The sequence below is a fragment of the Pseudophryne corroboree genome (genome assembly GCF_028390025.1).
Source record: "Pseudophryne corroboree isolate aPseCor3 chromosome 3 unlocalized genomic scaffold, aPseCor3.hap2 SUPER_3_unloc_16, whole genome shotgun sequence".
In the NCBI taxonomy this organism is placed as follows: Eukaryota; Metazoa; Chordata; class Amphibia; order Anura; family Myobatrachidae; genus Pseudophryne; species Pseudophryne corroboree.
The window spans coordinates 2224907-2244924 of record NW_026967504.1 but is presented as its reverse complement, the minus strand read 5'-3'; the positions used below and the strand labels follow the sequence as shown (position 1 = coordinate 2244924).

Sequence of the window (20018 nt, the reverse complement as noted above, 5' to 3'; positions counted from 1 at the left end):
GCTCCGCGAGTCTTTACAAAAGTCATGGCGGTGATGACGGTGGTAATCCGCCGTCAAGGGGCCAGGATACTGCCGTATTTGGACGACTTGTTAATCCTAGGAAATTCCCCAGAACTTCTCCTGCGTCATCTAGATTTGACGGTCCAGTTTCTACAAGCCCACGGGTGGCTCATCAACTGGAAGAAATCCCTCCCTGGTCCCTGCTCCCGTCTATACCCCATCGTACTAATTGTGTCCCCAATATCCCTTATGGACTACGAGAAAAGGATTTACCGGCAGGTATAGTGAAATCCTATTTACTCCCTTGTGTGATACTGCCCTCTCCTGGCTGTCCTCCTACGTTTCTGACGGTTCCTTCTGTCTCCCTCCCCCCACTTCCTCTAGCATTCAGTTTCTCCCAAGGTTCTGCTCTGGACCTCTCCTTTTCTCGCTACACATCCTCTTTAGGTGAGCTCTTTAGCTCTTCACTTACAATATCATCTCTACGCTAATGATACTCAAATCTACCTTTCCTCCCTGGACCTTTCCCCCACTGTCCTCATATCTCCAACTGTCACTCTGCTATCTCTTCCTGAATGTCCCAACGCTTTCTTAAACTTATGTCTAATGCTGAGCTGATCATCTTTCCTCCCTCCCACATAACTTCTCCCACAATTTAATTATCTATTGATGGCACTACTATCTCCTCTAGCCCCCAAGTGCGATGTCATGGAGTAATCCTTCCCTCCTCCCTCTCCTTCACACACACACACACACACACACACACACACACACACACACACACACACACACACACACACACACACACACTCAGCACCTCTCACAGTACTGCCATTTCCATCTCAAAAACATTTTCAGGCTCAGACCCTTTCTCACCCAGAATGCTACTAAGACCCTCATCCACTCACTGGTCATCTCCAGATTGGACTACTGTAATCTCCTTTCTGGCATCTCTGACATACGCCTCTCTCCACTCCAATCTATCCTCAATGCTGCCGCCCATCTCATCTTCCTCACCAAACGTACTACATCCACCTCCCCTCTCATGCAGGACCTTCACTGGCTCCCCTTCCCCTTCAGAATACAATTCAAGCTTCTCACATTCAAAGCCCTCACCCACTCTTCTCCCTCTTGTATCTCTGACCTCATCTCTCCTACACTCCCACGCCGCCTCTCCTGCCAACTGATTACCTCCTCCTAGTCCCACCTATTTTGCACGTGCTCTCCCCATCTCACTCTCCACCTCTCTACAAAACTTTAAATGGGCTCTCAAGGCCCACTTCTTCACCAACCCCAGCCAATTGTCGTCCTAACCCTCTTATCCGCGCTCAGTCTTCCGCTTCTATGTCACCCTGGTCTATTAGCCCTATCTATAGTAATAATACAGGGACATGACTGGGGAGGTGAGGGGATCTGGGAGTGTCACAGTGACATCACTTATATCTATAGTAATAATACAGGGACATGACTGGAGGGGTGAGGGGATCTGGGAGCATCACAGTGACATCACTTATATCTATAGTAATAATACAGGGACATGACTGGGGAGGTGAGGTGATCTGGCAGTATTTACAGTGATATTGATGCCTCCCCCATTTCGCAGGGTTGCACAATAGTGAAGAAGACATCTGGTGAGTGTGAGACACCCAGCAGCCATCCCCGTGTGCCAGGAGGACTAAGCAGAACCCAGAGCCCCATCACGGTGCCTCTACCTCACTCACTAATACATGAGAGACACAGTGACCAGAAGATCCTGGAACTCACCAACAAGATCAATCAGCTGCTGACTAGAGAGGTGACTGCCGGGAATGGGACATTATACAGTAACACCGGGGGATGTGTCTGGGTAATGACTGGAGAGGTGACTGCCGGGAATGGGACATTATACAGTAACACCAGGGGGTGTATCTGGGTGATGACTGGAGAGGTGACAGCTGGGAATGGGACATTATACAGTAACACCAGGGGACGTGTCTGGGTGATGACTGGAGAGGTGACTGCTGGGAATGGTGCATTATACAGTAACACCAGGGGACGTGTCTGGGTGATGACTGGAGAGGTGACTGCTGGGAATGGGACATTATACAGTAACACCGGGGGATGTGTCTGGGTGATGACTGGAGAGGTGACTGCTGGGAATGGGACATTATACAGTAACACCAGGGGACGTGTCTGGGTGATGACTGGAGAGGTGACTGCTGGGAATTGCACATTATACAATGTGCAATTGTATAATGCAAGGGGATGTGTCTGGGTGATGACTGTATCACTGTGTGTGTGTCATGTTCCTATAAGGTGTCAGGATGTCACTGTCTATGTCTCCATGCAGGAGGGGGAGTATATAGAGGAACACAGGGGTCTGTACAAGGACGTGATGATGGAGAATCACTGGCCCCTCACATCACTGGGTAAGAGGAGACTGTCCTGTATTGTACAGGAGAGAGCAGGTATGGGGGCCCCCTATATACACACATCATCTGATAATCACATATATACACTGTACTCAGTCACTGTGTGTCTCCTACAGATGGGCCCAGTAACAGAGATACCCCAGAGAGATGTCCCCATCCTCTGTATTCCCAGGATTGTACAGAGGAGAATCACAGGATCCCACAGGAGGATCAGGTAGGTGGGATTTAGGGTCTCCCCAATATACCAAAGTGACTGTCACTATATGATCTGTAGAGGAGCTGTGTCTTATACACTGATATTATACTGTTTCACCTCAGTTTAATCTGACTGTATGCAAATGTCATTATAGTGTTTTTTGTTTTTTTTAGGTAGAACGTCTGTCTGATATTAAAACAGAAGATATAAAGGGAGAGGAAGAGACGTATGTGACTGATATAAAGGCAGAAGATATAGAGGGAGAAGAAGAGACGTATGTGACTGATATGAAGGCAGAAGATACAGAGGGAGAAGAAGAGACGTATGTGACTGATATGAAGGCAGAAGATACAGAGGGAGAAGAAGAGACGTATGTGACTGATATAAAGGCAGAAGATATAGAGGGAGAAGAAGAGACGTATGTGAGGGGTGATCAGCAGTGTAAGGAGGAGGAGATCCCTACAGATATCAGCACAGGTGAGTTATAAACACTTATTACAGAATAGAGTCACATATTCTCCTTCAGTCACTACAGCAATCTCTTATCCTACACCCTCCTCTGTCAGTACAAATTAGGAAACTGTATTTGCCCAGTGGGGGAGTCAGGAGCCATCAGCCTCTATTATACTTCTGCTCTCATCACATCATGTCACTGTGTGTTACCAGCCCAGAGGTCTGACCAGTCTCCTCCCCACTCTCTCTGGTGTATCTCATACATCAGGAGCCATCAGCCCCTATTATACTCCTGCTCTCCCCCACACATCATGTCACTGTGTGTTACCAGCCCAGAGATCTGACCAGTCTCCTCCCCACACTCTCTGGTGTATCTCATACATCAGGAGCCATCAGTCCCTATTATACTCCTGCTCTCCCCCTCACATCATGTCACTGTGTGTTACCTGCCCAGAGATCTGACCAGTCTCCTCCCCACACTCTCTGATGTATCTTATACATCAGGAGCCATCAGCCTCTATTATACTCCTGCTCTCCTCCTCACATCATGTCACTGTGTGTTACCAGCCCAGAGATCTGACCAGTCTCCTCCCCACACTCTCTAGTGTATCTCGTACATCAGGAGACATCAGCCCCTATTATACTCCTGCTCTCCTCCTCACATCATGTCACTGTGTGTTACCAGCCCAGAGATCTGACCAGTCTCCTCCCCACACTCTCTGGTGTGTGTCATAAATCAGTAGCCATCAGTCCCTATTATGCTCCTGTTCTCCCCCTCACATCATGTCACTGTGTGTTACCAGCCCAGAGATCTGACCAGTCTCCTCCCCACACTCTCTGGTGTATCTCATACATCAGGAGACATCAGCCCCTATTATACTCCTGCTCTCCCCCTCACATCATGTCACTGTGTGTTACCAGCCCAGAGATATGAGCAGTCTCCTCCCCACACTCTCTGGTGTATCTCATACATCAGGAGCCATCATCCCCTATTATATGCCTGCTCTCCCCTTCACATCATGTCACTGTGTGTTACCAGCCCAGAGATCTGACCAGTCTCCTCCCCACACTCTCTGGTGTATCTCATACATCAGGAGCCATCAGCCCCTATTATACTCCTGCTCTCCCCTTCACATCATGTCACTGTGTGTTACCAGCCCAGAGATCTGACCAGTCTCCTCCCCACACTCTCTGGTGTATCTCATACATCAGGAGACATCAGCCCCTATTATACTCCTGCTCTCCTCCTCACATCATGTCACTGTGTGTTACCAGCCCAGAGATCTGACCAGTCTCCTCCCCACACTCTCTGGTGTATCTCATACATCAGGAGCCATCAGCCCCTATTATACTCCTGCTCTCCCCCTCACATCATGTCACTGTGTGTTACTAGCCCAGAGATCTGACCAGTCTCCTCCCCACACTCTCTGGTGTATCTCATACATCAGGAGCCCTCAGCCCCTATTATACTCCTGCTCTCCCCCCTCACATCATGTCACTGTGTGTTACCAGCCCAGAGATCTGACCAGTCTCCTCCCCATACTCTCTGGTGTATCTCATACATCAGGAGCCATCAGCCCCTATTATACTCCTGCTCTCCCCCTCACATCATGTCACTGTGTGTTACCAGCCCAGTGATCTGACCAGTCTCCTCCCCACACTCTCTGGTGTATCTCATACATCAGCAGCCATCAGCCCCTATTATACTCCTGCTCTCCCCCTCACATCATGTCACTCTGTGTTACCAGCCCAGAGATCTGACCAGTATCCTCCTCACACTCTCTGGTGTATCTCATACATCAGGAGACATCAGCCAGTATTATACTCCTGCTCTCCCCCTCACATCATGTCACTGTGTTACCAGCCCAGAGATCTGACCAGTATCCTCCTCACACTCTCTGGTGTATCTCATACATCAGGATACATCAGCCGCTATTATACTCATGCTCTCCCCTCACATCATGTCACTGTGTGGTACCAGCCCAGAGATCTGACCAGTCTCCTCCCCACACTCTCCAGTGTATCTCATACATCAGGAGGCATCAGCCCCTATTACACTCCTGCTCTCCCCCTCACATCATGTCACTGTGTGTCACCAGCAGCCATACTGTGTGCTAGCAGTACCCCTTCCTATGGTATTACATGCTCTGAGAGTGTCACTATTAGCACACAACGGTCTGTATATAAACCACTTTTATCTTACGTTCTCGAGGATGCTGGGGTCCATATTAGTACCATGGGGCATAAACGGGCCCACCAGGAGCCACCGGCACCCCAAGAGTCCAACAGTGTGGACTGGCTCCTCCCTCCATGACTCTGGTTAGAAAATGTGCCCGGAGGAGCCGGTCACAGCTAGGGGAGCTCTACTGATCTTCTTTAGTAAAAGTTTTTTTAGCGTTTTTTTTTTTTACAGGGAGGCTGCTGGTAACAGCCTCTTTGCATCGAGGGACTGAGGGGGGGGATCAGTGTCCACCCTGCGGGTTCTGAGCCACTATCTCCGCTGACTGGACACTGAGCTCCAGAGGGGATAGATCGCTCCCAGCCGCAGGGGAACGCTCGCCCCAGGAGCATGCCGCCAACCCCTTGCTGAGCTGAAGATTCACCGGCCCCTGGCAAGCGTGGAGCAGATGTGAAGATGGCGGCAACAGGGTAGGGAGCGCAGTACTAGTAGGGGGACATAAGTTGCTGAGGCACAGTACTACCCCCGCCAGTATAAAAATTAGAATTGGAATCTGAGGAGAAACGCGCCATTACGGGGGGCGGGGCTTCCTCCTCAGTCAGCCAGCACACCGCTCAACGCCATTTTCTCTCCTAGCCAGCTGCAGAGAAGAACGCTGGTCCTCCTACACTTCTGACCCAAGTATCAGGGTGCAAAACAGGGGTGACGCAGTGTAATTTGGTGCCTTATTGTGAATTTATCATTATAAAAGCGCTACAGGTCTGTGGACATTTTGTGTTACATGGTTATTATCACTAGTACTGGGCTGTGAGCTGGCAAATCCTATCTGTGTCCTGACAGATTTTACTGTGGGTCTGTCCCCTATAAGCCCCGGAGTGTCTGTGGTGTGGTGTACACGTGTGTGACATGTCTGAGGCAGGGTGTTCTTCCCCTGAGGGAGCCATTTTAGGGACACAGAGTTGTAATGTGGTGGCGCTGCCGGCACACCAAGAGCCTGAATGGGTGAAAGAATTACGTGATAGTGTGAATCATATCAGTAAGAGATTGGATAAGTCTGAGTCTCATGCAGAAACCTGGAGAAAATCAGTGGAAGATGTGATTTTTCATAGTTCTGCCTTTTTATCCACAGGAGACCATTTGCACAAATAGTAAAAACTGATACCGACACGGAATCTGATTCCTGTGTCGACACTAGTGTTTCCAGGGGAATAGAACCTAAATTGGCAAAAAGCATTTAATACATGATTGTTGCTATAAAGGAGGTCTTGGAAGTTACGGAAGCCCCTCCTTTACCTCAGGAGTAGGCTTATTTCTCTGACGTTCTAGTGGATGCTGGGGATTCCGTAAGGACCATGGGGAATAGACGGGCTCCGCAGGAGACTGGGCACTCTAAAAGAAAGATTAGGTACTATCTGGTGTGCACTGGCTCCTCCCTCTATGCCCCTCCTCCAGACCTCAGTTAGAATCTGTGCCCAGCCAGAGCTGGGTGCTCCTAGTGGGCTCTCCTGAGCCTGCTAGTTAAAGAAAGTATTTGTTAGGTTTTTTATTTTCAGTGAGATCTGCTGGCAACAGACTCACTGCTACGAGGGACCGAGGGGAGAGAAGCAAACGTACCTGTTCACAGCTAGGTTGCGCTTCTTAGGCTACTGGACACCATTAGCTCCAGAGGGTTCGAACACAGGCAGCTGTCCTCGATCGTCCGTTCCCGGAGCCGCGCCGCCGTCCCCCTCCAGAGCCAGAAGAACAGAAGCTGGAAGACTGCGAAATCGGCGGCTGAAGACTCCTGTCTTCATTTAAGGTAGCGCACAGCACCGCAGCTGTGCGCCATTGCTCCCACAGCACACCACACACTCCGGTCACTGTAGGGGGGGGGGGGCGCCCTGGGCAGCAATTGAAGTACCTTGTGGCAAAATCTACATATATACAGTCAGGCACTGTATATATGTAAAATCCCCTGCCATTTTCTACCACAGAAAGCGGGACAGAAGCCCGCCACTGAGGGGGCGGGGCCTTCTTCCTCAGCACACCAGCGCCATTTTCTCTTCACAGCTCCGCTGGAAAGAAGCTCCCCAGGCTCTCCCCTGCAGTATCCAGATACACAAAGGGTGAAAAGAGGGGGGGGGCACATAAATTTAGGCGCAAAATTGAATATACAGCAGCTACTGGGTAAACACTGAGTTGTAGTGTAATCCCTGGGTTATATAGCGCTGGGGTGTGTGCTGGCATACTCTCTCTCTGTCTATCCAAAGGGCCTTGTGGGGGAACTGTCTTCAAATAGAGCATCCCCTATGTGTGTGGTGTGTCGGTACGCGTGTGTCGACATGTCTGAGGTAAAAGACTCCCCTAAGGAGGAGATAGAGAAGATATGTGTGTGAGAGGGTGTCTCCGTCGACAACGCCGACACCTGTTTGGATATGTGTATGTGCCAAGGTGAATTTATTGCACAAAAGATTTGAGAACAGACAGGAAATATACCTATGTCTGTCCCTATGTCACAGAGACCTTCAGAGTCTTACAATGCTCACTATCCAAAATAATAAACACTGATATAGTCACAGAGTTTGACTCCAGTGTCGACTACGATAATGCAAAATTACAGCCAAAATGGCTGAAAGGTATTCAATATATGATTATTGTAATAAAAGATGATTTGCATATCACTGATGACTCATTTGTCCCTGACACGAGGGTACACATGTTTAAGGGGAAGAAAGCTGAGGTAAATTTCCCTCCTCTCATGAGGAAAGAGCGGGAATCTCCAGACAAGAGACTGCAGCTTCCCACGAGAATTCTCAGGGAGTATCCTTTCCCCACTAGGGCCAGGATGTGTTGAGAATCTTCCCCTAGGGTGTCCTGCTTTGCACAGACGGTAGCACTAGCTACTCTCAGGAATCCTGCAGATAGCGTGCACATTCTAGTATACTACTCAGACCGGCGATTGTGTCGGCATGGGTTTATAGCGCTGTGGCAGCGTGGACGGGTACCTTATCAGCAGAGATTAAGACCCTAGTATGCATATAGATATATATATCATTTTTTCAAGTCTCTGAGTGCCAGCCGTTTTTCCCTGCTATATATATATATATATATATATATATATATATATACCCCTATGTGTAAAACATGCTCAAAGAGACATGAGTATACTGGGTCCTAGAGTCAAAGCTATGTCGATTTCTGCTTGACATGTCCTGTAGAATATGCAATGGACAGATGATGCCGACTTAAGAGGCATGTGGAAGGCTGAGGATTGTGTGGAGAAGGGTTCTCGGGCCTGGTCTCCACAGCTATAGCTGGTAATTCTGATGTTTTGCCATACATTCCTGCACAGCCTAGGAAAGCACGACATCAAATGCAGCCTTTCGAATAAAGAAACAAGAAAGTCCGAGGTGCGTACTTTCTTGCCAGAGGTGGCGGCAGAGGAAAGAAGCTGCACAACAGCTAGTTCCCAGGAACAGAAGTACTCCCCGGCCTCTACAAAAATCCACCGCATGTCGCTGGGGCTCCACAAGCGGAGCTAGGCCCGGTGTGGGGCACGCCTTCGTAAGTTCAGCCACAAGTGGGTTCACTCCCTGTTAGATCCCTGGGCAATAGATATTGTGTATCAGGGATATAAGCTGGACTTTGAGAAGATGCCCCCTCACCGACGGCCCTGCCGGCTTCCCCCCACGAGATGGAAACAGTGTTAACTGCAATTCACAAATTGTATTTTCAACAGGTGGTGGTCAAGGTTCCCCTCCTTCAACAAGGAGGGGGTTATTATTCGACCATGTTGTAGTCCCGTAACCTGACTGTTCGGTCGGACCCATATTGAATTTAAAATCCCTGAACATATACCTGTAAAGGTTCAAGTTCAAGTTGGAATCGCTAAGAGCGGTTATTGCAAGCCTGAAAGGTGACTCGCAACATAAAGGATGCATACCTTCTTGTCCCCATTTATCCACCTCATCAGGCGTACCTCAGAATTAAGGTACGGGATTGTCATTACCGATTTCAGAGGTTGCCGCTTGGTTTCTCCACGGCCTTGAGAATGTTCATCAAGGTATTGGCGGAAATGATGGTGCTCCTGCGGAAGCAAGGTGTCACTATTATCACGTACTTGGACGATCTCCTCATAAAAGCGAGATCAAGAGAGCAGTTGCTGAACAGCGTATCACTTTCTCTGGAAGTGTAATGGCAACACGGCTGGATTCTATATATTCCAAAGTCGCAGTTGGTTCTTACAACTCATCTGCATCTCCTAGGAACGATCCTAGATACAGACCAAGATAGAGAGAGCTCAGGAGCTCGGGACACCGGTCAGGAATCTATTAAAACCAAAACAGGTGTCAGTGCATCACTGCACTTGTGTCCTGGGAAGGAGGGTGGCATCATTCGAGGCCATTCCCTTCGGCGGGTTTCAAACGAGGACCTTCCAATGGGACTTACTGAACGGATCACATCTTCGGATGCATCAGTTAATCACCCTATTCCCCAGAGCCAGGGTGTCTCTCCTGTGGTGACTGCAGAGTGCTCACCTTCTTGAAGGTAGCAGGTTCGGCATTCAGGACTGGGTCCTGGTGACCACGGATGCAAACCTCCCAGGGTGGGGGGCAGTCGCACAGGAAAAAATTTTTTTCCAAGGGCTGTGGTCAAGGCAGGAGACTTGCCTTCACATCAATATCCTGGAACTATGGGCCATATACAACGCCCTAAGTCAAGCGGAGACTATGCTTCGCGACCAACCGGTTCTGATCCAGTCAAACCGCGGTGGCTCATGTAAACCGCAGAGGCGGCACAAGGAGCAGGGTGGCGATGGTAGAAGCCACCAGTATTCTTCGCTGGGCGGAGAATCTTGTAAGCGCACTGTCAGCAGTGTTCAGTCCGGGAGGGGACGACTGGGAAGCAGACTTCCTCAGCAGACACGACCTCCACCCGGGAGAGTGGGGACTTTATCAAGAAGTCCTCACGCAGATTACAAATCGATGGGAACTGCCACAGGTGGACATGATGGCGCCCCGCCTCAACAAAAAGCTAAAAAGATATTGCGCCAGGTCAAGGGACCCTCAGGCGATAGCTGTGGAAGCACTAGTAACACCAGGGGTGTTCCAGTCGGTCTGTGTTTTTCCTCCTCTTCCTCTCATACCCAAGGTGCTGAGAATAGTAAGAAAAAGAGGAGTGAGAACAATATTCATTGTTCCGATTGGCCAAGAAGGACTTGGTACCCAGAACTATAAGAGATGATCACAGAGGACCCATGGCCTCTGCCTCTCAGACAGGACCTGTTGCAACAAGGGCCCTGTCTGTTACAAGACTTACCGCGGCTGCGTTTGATGGCATGGCGGTTGAACGCCGGATCCTAACAGAAAAGGGCATTCCGGATGAAGTTATTCCTACGCGGATAAGGGCTAGGAAGGACGTGACAGCAAAGCATTATCACCGTATATGGCGAAAATATGTTGCTTGGGGTGAGGCCAGGAAGGCCCCTACAGAGGAATTCCAGCTGGGTCGTTTCCTGCACTTCCTACAGTCAGGGGTGACTATGGGCCTAAATTTGGGGTCCATAAAGGTTCAGATTTCGGCCCAATCCATTTTCTTTCAATAAGAACTGGCTTCACTGCCTGAGGTTCAGACGTTGGTTAAGGGTGGGCTGCATATTCACCCCCCTTTTGTGCCACCAGTGGCACCTTGGGATCTTAATGTGGTGTTGGATTTCCTGAAATCCCACTGGTTAGAGTCACTTAAAACCGTGGAACTAAAGTATCTCACGTGGAAAGTGGTCATGCTATTGGCCTTAGCATCGGCTAGGCGGGTGTCAGAATTGGCGGCGTTGTCATGTAAAAGCCCCTATCTGATCTTCCATATGGACAGGGCAGAATTGAGGACTCGTCCCTAATTTCTCCCTAAGGTGGTATCATCGTTTAATTTGAACCAACCTATTGTGGTGCCTGTGGCTACTAGGGACTTGGAGAACTCCAAGTTGCTGGACGTAGTCCGGGTTCTGAAAATGTATGTTTCCAGAGCCACGGGAGTCAGAAAGTCTGACTCGCTGTTTATTCTGTATGCAGCGAACAAGGTTGGCGCTCCTGCTTCGAAGCAGACTATTGCTCGCTGGATCTGTAGCATGATTCAGCTGGCTCACTCTGCGGCTGGATTGCCGCATCCAAAGTCAGTGAAAGCCCATTCCACAAGGAAGGGGGGCTCTTCTTGGGCGGCTGCCTGAGGGTTCTCGGCTTTACAGCTTTGCCAAGCTGCTACTTGGTCGGGTTCAAACACATTTGCTAAGTTCTACAAGTTTGATACCCTGGCTGAAGAGGACCTTGAGTTTGCTCATTCGGTGCTGCAGAGTCATCCGCACTCTCCCGCCCGTTTGGGAGCTTTGGTATAATCCCCATGGTCCTTATGGAAACCCCAGCATCCACTAGGATGTCAGAGAAACTAAGAATTTACTCACCGGTAATTCTATTTCTCGTAGTCCGTAGTGGATGCTGGGCGCCCGTCCCAAGTGCGGACTCTCTGCAATACATGTATATAGTTATTGTTTAATAAAGGGTTATTGTTATGAGCCATCCGTTGAATGAGGCTCAGTTGTTGTTCATACTGTTAACTGGGTATGGTTATCACAAGTTGTACGGTGTGATTGGTGTGGCTGGTATGAGTCTTACCCTGGATTCCAAATCCTTTCCTTGTAGTGTCAGCTCTTCCGGGCACAGTTTCCCTAACTGAGGTCTGGAGGAGGGGCATAGAGGGAGGAGCCAGTGCACACCAGATAGTACCTAATCTTTCTTTTAGAGAGCCCAGTCTCCTGCGGAGCCCGTCTATTCCCCATGGTCCTTACGGAGTCCCCAGCATCCACTACGTACTACGAGAAATAGAATTACCGGTGAGTAAATTCTTATTTTTTTATAAGGAAGATAAATTAAATGTAACTTTCCCTCCTCACGAACAAAATACTCTTTTTGAGGGAGTTTGGCCAAACCCTGAAAAGAAGTTTCTGTTTCATGCACTAGGGGTCACTGGAGTACTCTTGGGATATGGACGGCTTTAGCAAGAACGGCACTGAATATTTAAATTTAGAACTCTCCTCCCCTCCATATCCCAGAGTACCTCAGTGGTTTTTCTGTGCTCAAGCACTAACAGAGATTGTGTGGAGCACCCACACTTATTTTGAATATTTTATTTTTGATTTTGATTTTTACTACACTTTATTCACATCCCTTCCCCCCTTCCAAAAGGCATGGGTCCAAGATAGTGGAAGCTGCTACAAGCAGCTACTGGCGTGTCGGTCCTCACTAAAAGAGCACCCTCACAGCCAAGAGCAGACATCCTGCAGGAAGCTGGACGGAGCTTACAGAAGAAGCCTCGTCATAGCCCTTCACCACAGGAGTTCAGGTATGCTGGGGACGGTCAGCTCACGCTGCTGCCCCGCTGTGTGGAGAACGTTGTTTAGTGCGCCCCAGTGCTCCCTGCTAGTTGCCGCCGCCGCTCAAAGCCGCTCACAGTACGCTGTGCACAGCGCCGGCCGCAGATCCGCCTGTCACCCACTCCCAGGCACCCGCTCCCCGCTGGAAGTCCACCGCCACGTCCCGCCGCTATACAGGCTCCCCGGCTCCCTGCAAGATCTCCAGTTCACGACGGTACTCGGAGTACAGGGGGTTGGGGGGGACGAGTATTCTCACAACAGCGCAGCTGCAAAGGGGGGGGAGAGAGTATGTTTACATGGAAAGGCAAGGTTGCAGGGGTTGTGGTATAATTACATTGGCTTTTAAGCCTATATTAACAGGGTTGCTTTTGAATGCAGTTGGTTACAGGTTGTAGACTTTAAATGTGTGTTATAACCTGACCTGTGATTATTAGTGTAAGCATGGCATGGGGGCCATTTTAACCATGCTTCCTGTTCAATCCTGTTTCTCTTTCAGTTTGGAAGATCCTGTCCTACAACACTACTCCACCGGAGGCGTAGGGGTGTCTGCATAATGAGTAAGGCACCAGCAAAAACTAAAAAGCAGTTTCACTGCAATGTCTGTAAGAGTGTGTTACCGGATGGGTCTACCACATGTACAGTATGTTTTGTGAATTCAGCTACGAATACGATTTCCTCTCCGGTTTCAAAGCCGGTTTCATTTCCGAACCCTCCATGGGCTATGCTAACAGATGTCATTGCTGGATTGCAATCAGAACTGGCCGCCGCTCGACAAGAGCGGGAAGCGGCAAGATCTGAGTCTAGGGTGAGACTGCCAGAACTACCGAAGGGGTCTCAGCCTTGCCAAAGGTCCAAGTCCATTTTGGGTAGAAGGAATAAATTTAATTTGTCTTATGATTTACCAGTTTCTGCTATGTTGCATTCTGATGATTCTATGCCAAACCTCACTGCGCAAGATGAGCATGAGGAAGGCGAATTGGACCAGCAGTCAGATAGTAAGGATATTGACAGTCCGGGCATTGATAATCTCATCAGAGCGATACGTCAGTCTCTGAAGTTTACAGAAACTGAGGAGCCTCTGACAAATGATGAAGTCGTCTTTACTAAACGACAGAGATCTCGAATGTGTTTTCCTGTTTCGGAATCTCTTAATAAGATGTTAGTAGAAGCACAAAATAATCCGGATAAACGGTTTTCTATACCTCGCAGATTTAAGTCCAGTTACCCTTTTCCAGAGTCTGTGACATCTACATGGGAGAATCTGCCATTGGTGGATTCATCTGTGTCAAAACTTACGAAGAAATTAACCATACCAGTACCAACTGCTACTACGCTTAAAGACCCTTCAGACCGTAAAATAGAAGCTATGCTAAAATCCATGTATATAGCAGCCTGTGTGTTGCTTAGACCTGGGCTGGTTGGCATTTGGGTAACTAAGGCGCTAATGGTATGGATAACAGAACTCAAGTCTGCCCTACATGACGATCACCTTATACTTCTCGCTGACCAAATCTGTGAAGCTGCTGAGTATCTATGTACAGCTTCTACTGACGTCTGTCAGCTCACTTCTTGCCTTTCATCATCGCTAGTTACAGCACGACGAGCACTCTGGCTGCGTTCTTGGCAAGCGGAGGCAGAGGTCAATAGAGGTATAGAGGCGTTGTCTTATGGTGGCGAGAAGTTGCTTGGTCCTGAATTGGACAAATAGATTTCTGAGGCCAAGGGAGCAAAGTCTGTTTTCCTACCATTGCCTCCAACGGTACCTAGACGGAAATACTCTGGCCCGGCGTTCAAATCCTTTAGACCTCAGCCCTTTCGAGGCCGTGGTAAAGGAACAGCCATGACTGGTAGACGAGGTCAAGGACGTAGTTTCCAACAAACCAACACCAGTCGTCAGGACGCTAAGGTCACCGACAAGCCAGTGGCATGACGGGCTCCCAACCCATCTTTGATCTCCAATTTTGGGAGCACGCCTTCAGACGTTCCATTTGGCGTGGTTCCAGACATCCACAGATGGGTGGATCCGCAATTTAGTGTTAAAAGGTTACAAAATAGAGTTAGACTGTCTCCCGCCACTGCGGTTTTTCAAGACAGGACTGCCTCTGTCGGACGACAAGAGGGCGGTTCTGCAAATTGTCATTCAATCCCTGCTGGATTCAGCAGTTTTGATTCCGGTCCCTGTACAACAACAAGGTCAGGGTTATTATTCCAGTCTGTTTGTGGTACCAAAGCCGGATGGCTCCGTCAGGCCAATATTGAACTTAAAGGGTCTCAATCAGTACGTCACTTACTACAGATTCAAGAAGGAATCTCTGCGGTGCAGGTTTAGAGCCACAGGAATTCATGATTACGCTAGATCTCAAGGATGCGTACTTACACATTTCGATTTGGCCACCTCATCAGAGGTTCTTGCGTTTTGCAATACGGCAGAACCATAACCAGTTTCAGGCTCTACCGTTTGGCTTCTCATCAGCTCCTCGGGTATTCACCAAAGTGATGTCTGTGATGATAGCTCATTTCAGATCCCTGGGAGTGATAATAGTTCCGTACTTGGACGATCTGCTCATCAAAGCTCCGTCTCAACAGATGCTCCTCCAACATGTGTTGCTAACGTACAATGTACTAGTTTAGCACGGTTGTATTGTCAGCTTCAAGAAATCACATCTAATTCCGTCTCAATGACTTCAATTCAATTCAAGAATTTACTTACCAGAACCGAAAGTACAGATTATTCGTCATCTGGTACAATTATTGCTCAAGCCACGCACAGTCTCGGTACATTTGTGCATTCGCCTCTTAGGCACAATGGTTGCGGCTTTCGAAGCACTTCAGTTCGGAAGATTTCACTCACGTCCTTTTCAACTGGATGTGCTCGCACAGTGGTCGGGCTCGCATCTGCAGATTCACCACAGGGTGAGGTTGTCGCCATAGGACAGGGTATCTCTACTCTGGTGGCTCAAAGTACACAATCTAACTGCAGGGAAATTGTTCGGCGCCTGGAATTGGATAATTCTAACAACAGACGTGAGTCTGAGGTTTGGGAGCTGTAGTTCAAAATTGTCAGCTCCAGGGTCTCTGGGCGGATCACGAAAGATTGCTGTCTATAAATGTCCTGGAACTCCGGGCAATTTACAATGCGCTACGACAAGCAGTGCACATGCTTCAGTCTCAGACTGTCCAGGTGCAGTCAGACAATGCGACGGCGGTCGCGTACATCAACAAACAAGGAGGAACGAGAAGCCGCATGGCAATGCAGGAAGTAGCTTGAATCCTCAACTGGGACGAATATCACCAAGTGATATTGTCGGTGTTCATTCCCGGGAGTGGACAACTGGGAGGCAGATTATCTCAGTCGTCGGGATTTTCATTCAGGAGACTGGGCATTAAAACCAGAGGTGTTTCATATGTTGGTCCAGAGTTGGGGTTACCCTCAGGTGGACCTGATGGCATCTCGCCACAATCACCAAACGCCCCAGTATGTGTCCAGAACGCGAGATCCAAAGGCAGTGGCGGTGGATGCTTTCACAATCGCATGGCCGTACAGCCTCGTGTATCTGTTTCAACCGTTTCCGCTGCTCCCTCTGTTGCTAAAACGGATCAAAAGAGAGTCCGCCACAGTCATACTAGTGGCACCTCATTGTCCTCGGAGAGCTTGGTTCTCGGATCTCCGCGGACTACTCACAGACGATCCTTGGCCGCTCCCACTATGTCCGGACCTGCTACAACAGTGTCCGTTCCTTTACCCCGATTTAGCGCGGCTGCGTTTGACGGGGTGTGGCTGTTGAGACCGCCCTCTTAAGAAGAGAGGGCATTCCAGAATCGGTTATACCAACCATGTTACGTGCTAGGAAGCCAGTTACGGCAGCTCATTATTACAGAATTTGGCGTGCCTATATAGGTTGGTGTGAAGCTCGGAAGTTTCCGACATTATCTTTCAAGTAATCCCGTCTTTTGTTATTTCTACAAAAGGGGTTAGATGGAGGACTGCGTTTATCTACACTAAAGGTGCAGGTATCTGCTTTGTCAATTTACTTTCAAAGACGATTGGCTCTATTGCCGTCTGTACACACCTTTCTGCAAGGTGTCCTCAGAGTACAGCCTCCATTCATTCCACCTACAGCGCCATGGGACTTGAATCTGGTTTTAGATTTCTTACAGTCTTCATATTTTGAGCCCTTACAACAAGTGAATACTGAGTTTCTCACTTGGGAAAACTATTTTTCTCCTAGCCTTAGCTTTGGCAAGGCGTGTTTCCGATTTTGGTGCCTTGTCATGCAAGCCACCGTATTTGGTGTTTCATGATGACAGAGCGGAACTTCGGACGAATCCCGCTTTCTTGCCAAAGGTTGTGTCATCTTTTCACATCAATCAACCAATAGTAGTTCCTGTATTAACAGAAGATTCTGGAACTTTGGATGTGGTACGCGCGCTATGCGTTTATGTATCCTGAACGTCTACAGTTCGTAAGACGGACACATTGTTTGTTCTCTATGATGCTGCCAAGATGGGTTGGCCAGCTTCTAAGCAGACCTTATCCAGATGGATTAAACTGACCATACGTTAGGCTTATCTTCATGCTAGGTTACAGCCACCTACATCAGTAACAGCTCATTTCACATGTTCTGTGGGAATTCATGGGCAGCTGGTCGTGGAGCTTCTACGACACAGCTTTGCCGTGCGGCTACATGGTCATCAGTGCACACGTTTGTGCGTTTTTACAAGTTTGATACATTTGCGGCATCAGCATCTAGCTTTGGCCACTTAGTATCACAGCTGCCAAACAGCTCTCCCGCCCATGTGGGAAGCTTTAGTACTTCCCAGGAGTACTCCAGTGACCCCTAGTGGATGAAAATGAAAAAAGGATTTTGGTATTTACCAGGTAAATCCTTTTCTTTGAATCCATAGGGGGTGTTAGGGTATGTTAACCTATTCAGGTCTGGTCTATAAACTCTCTGCAATCATCAGTCAGAATTCTGTTTCTGTTGCAACCGGTTGGAGATCAGTGAATGAAAAAAGGACACAGGTTCTTTGTGTAACCTTAATCAAATCATAAGTGACCCACTCGGGGGCCGTCATGCCTTTATTATTTATAGCTTGAACACAAAGGGTTTATGCTTGCCAATACATTTAGCCAATCAGAATACACCATGTATGTCTTGAAAATACATCGATTGTCATACAATGTTAGAAGTGGCAACTAGGACAGCCTTGAAAATGTTTATTGTTTCGTTTATCAGTCTTTCGGACATAAACTCAGAAGATTTCTTTCAGCATTCTTCTCAATTAGCCTTGGATATATCTGGTGTTGCTTTGTCCACCTTGGATACATTTCATACAATGTTGCATTTGCCTTTGTACAAGTCATGCTTTAGGACAAGATATTTAGCAAATATAGTATTCTGACCAACTCAGCAATATTTTTCTTAAGGACACATGAATTCATTTTTGTGATTAACAGTAAATATCTTAATACATGCGAAAAAGCGTGAATCAATATATATTTGCTATACTGCGGAAGCTCCTACACCATCATTTCCCCTCTTTTTGATTCCACTTTTTCTCCCTATTCTACCTACACTACCTAGGCCTGAACTATTCCCTTTCAGTAAACCAGTCCCCTGGACTTATAGTCCAAACCTTGGGGATTACCCCTAACAACAAACAAAGGATAAGCAACTTCATTCTTCTGGTTGGAGAGTCACTGTCAACTTCTTCGAGTGGGATGCATGTAATCAGGTATCACGACTTTTCACCTTAATTTAAGGTAGACATGGTTAGCAGCACTTGATATGGACCATCATATCTTGGTTCAAAGGTCTTTCTCACATGTCTCTTTAAATAGACCCAATCTCCTGGATTTAGCTTATGCGTAGCTGATCCTTCTGGGTCTGGAATGGAAGAAAACACTCGGCAATGGAGGTTAGTCAATGTTTTACAGACCTCCTGTACATAACCTGTTAAATCACCATGATTATGTTGTAATTGTTGTGGATAATAACAACCTGTTCTTGGAGCTGACCCAAACAATATTTCATATGCAGTCAGTTTACTAGGTCTCATGGGTGTGGTCCTAATATTAAACAAGACTATAGGTAGGAAGTCTGGCCAAGTTCTTTTGGTTTCTGTCATTTTCTGTAGTTTTAGCTTAAGGTCAAAGTTCAGATGTTCCCCCTCCCCACTCGCCTGGGGACGGTAAGGCATGTGGAAGGCCTGCTGTACCCCCAAATCTTTCATTATATGCTGCATGACTTCTCCTGTGAAATGTGTACCTCTATCTGATTCTATAACCTCAGGTATCCCAAATCTACATACTACTTCTGCTATCAGTTTCTTTGCAGTGGTTTTTGCTGTGGCTTTGCTTACTGGCCAGGCTTCGGCCCAGTGCCTAAACATGTCCGTTGTTACTAGTACATATTCATATGGACCGCTTCGTGGCAACTGTATATAGTTGATTTTGTAGTCTTTGAAATGGGTAGGAGGCTTTGGGTATAGTTCCTAGAGGTGTCTTGGTTCTTTGTCCTGGATTGCTGATTCCACAGATCCAGCATCCTGCTACAAAGTGTGTTGCAGCTTTATTGAAGCCTGGAGCTATCCAATGTTCTTGTACTCTATTTACCATGGCTTCCTTTGAATGATGTACTTGTCCATGAGCTACTTGTAACATAGGTGGAAATAGAGCTGCTGGTAGACAGTACTTTAATTCTCTTGACTTCCAAAGTCTATGTTCATCTTCTTCTGCCCCCAATCGTCTCCATTTCTCCTTTTCTCCTTGTGATGTTTGTTGTTGAATTTTGATCAATTCTTCTTCAGTGGGCATTTGCTTCACATCTTGAGCTACTAAAACTTGCTCAGGTTCTTTCGATTGTAAGGCAATTCTCTTGGCTTCTGCATCTGCAAATGCATTTCCTTTAGCTTCCATGGTTTGGCTCTTAGTATGTGCTTGTACCTTGATTATTCCAATTCTTTTAGGTAGTTCCAATGCTCTGAAGAGTTCCATAATCAAACTGGCATGTTTGATAGGTTTTCCATTTGCACCTTTGAAGTCCCTACTTTTCCAAATAACAACGTAATCCTGGGACTAGATATTAGCTGTCGAGTTTTCAGCATGTATGCAGGCTCTGGTCATTGCTATGAGTTCTGCTTCTTGTGCTGTCATTCTTGGTAGCAATGGTCCAGAGTCTATGACTTCAGTTTCAGTTGTTACTGCATTATCATAATATCTTGATATCTTGATCCATCGACGGACAGGTTCATGTCTGGATTGTCCAGTGTGTAGCTGGGTTTAGTTCAGTGCATCTTGTGATGGTGACATGGGAGGCGCTTAATAGTGCTACTTCATATTTGGCAAGTCTGGCTGCAGAAAGATGCTTGCTTTTT

At 47.7% G+C, this 20018-nt stretch overlaps 2 protein-coding genes across 2 annotated transcripts in view; one reads left to right on the top strand and one right to left on the bottom strand.

Moving 5' to 3' along the window:
* The window catches only part of LOC134983475 (zinc finger protein 585A-like), a 173279-nt gene that overhangs the window by 38959 nt on the left and 114302 nt on the right, over nucleotides 1-20018 (bottom strand). The gene's annotated exons all lie outside the window — the stretch shown is intronic.
* The window catches only part of LOC134983467 (gastrula zinc finger protein XlCGF57.1-like), an 85087-nt gene continuing 67743 nt past the window's right edge, over nucleotides 2675-20018 (top strand). Inside the window, exons 1-2 of the mRNA XM_063949139.1 lie at nucleotides 2675-2694; nucleotides 2948-3084. Coding sequence (XP_063805209.1) covers nucleotides 2675-2694; nucleotides 2948-3084 — 157 coding nt within the window. The remainder of the gene's footprint in view (nucleotides 2695-2947; nucleotides 3085-20018) is intronic.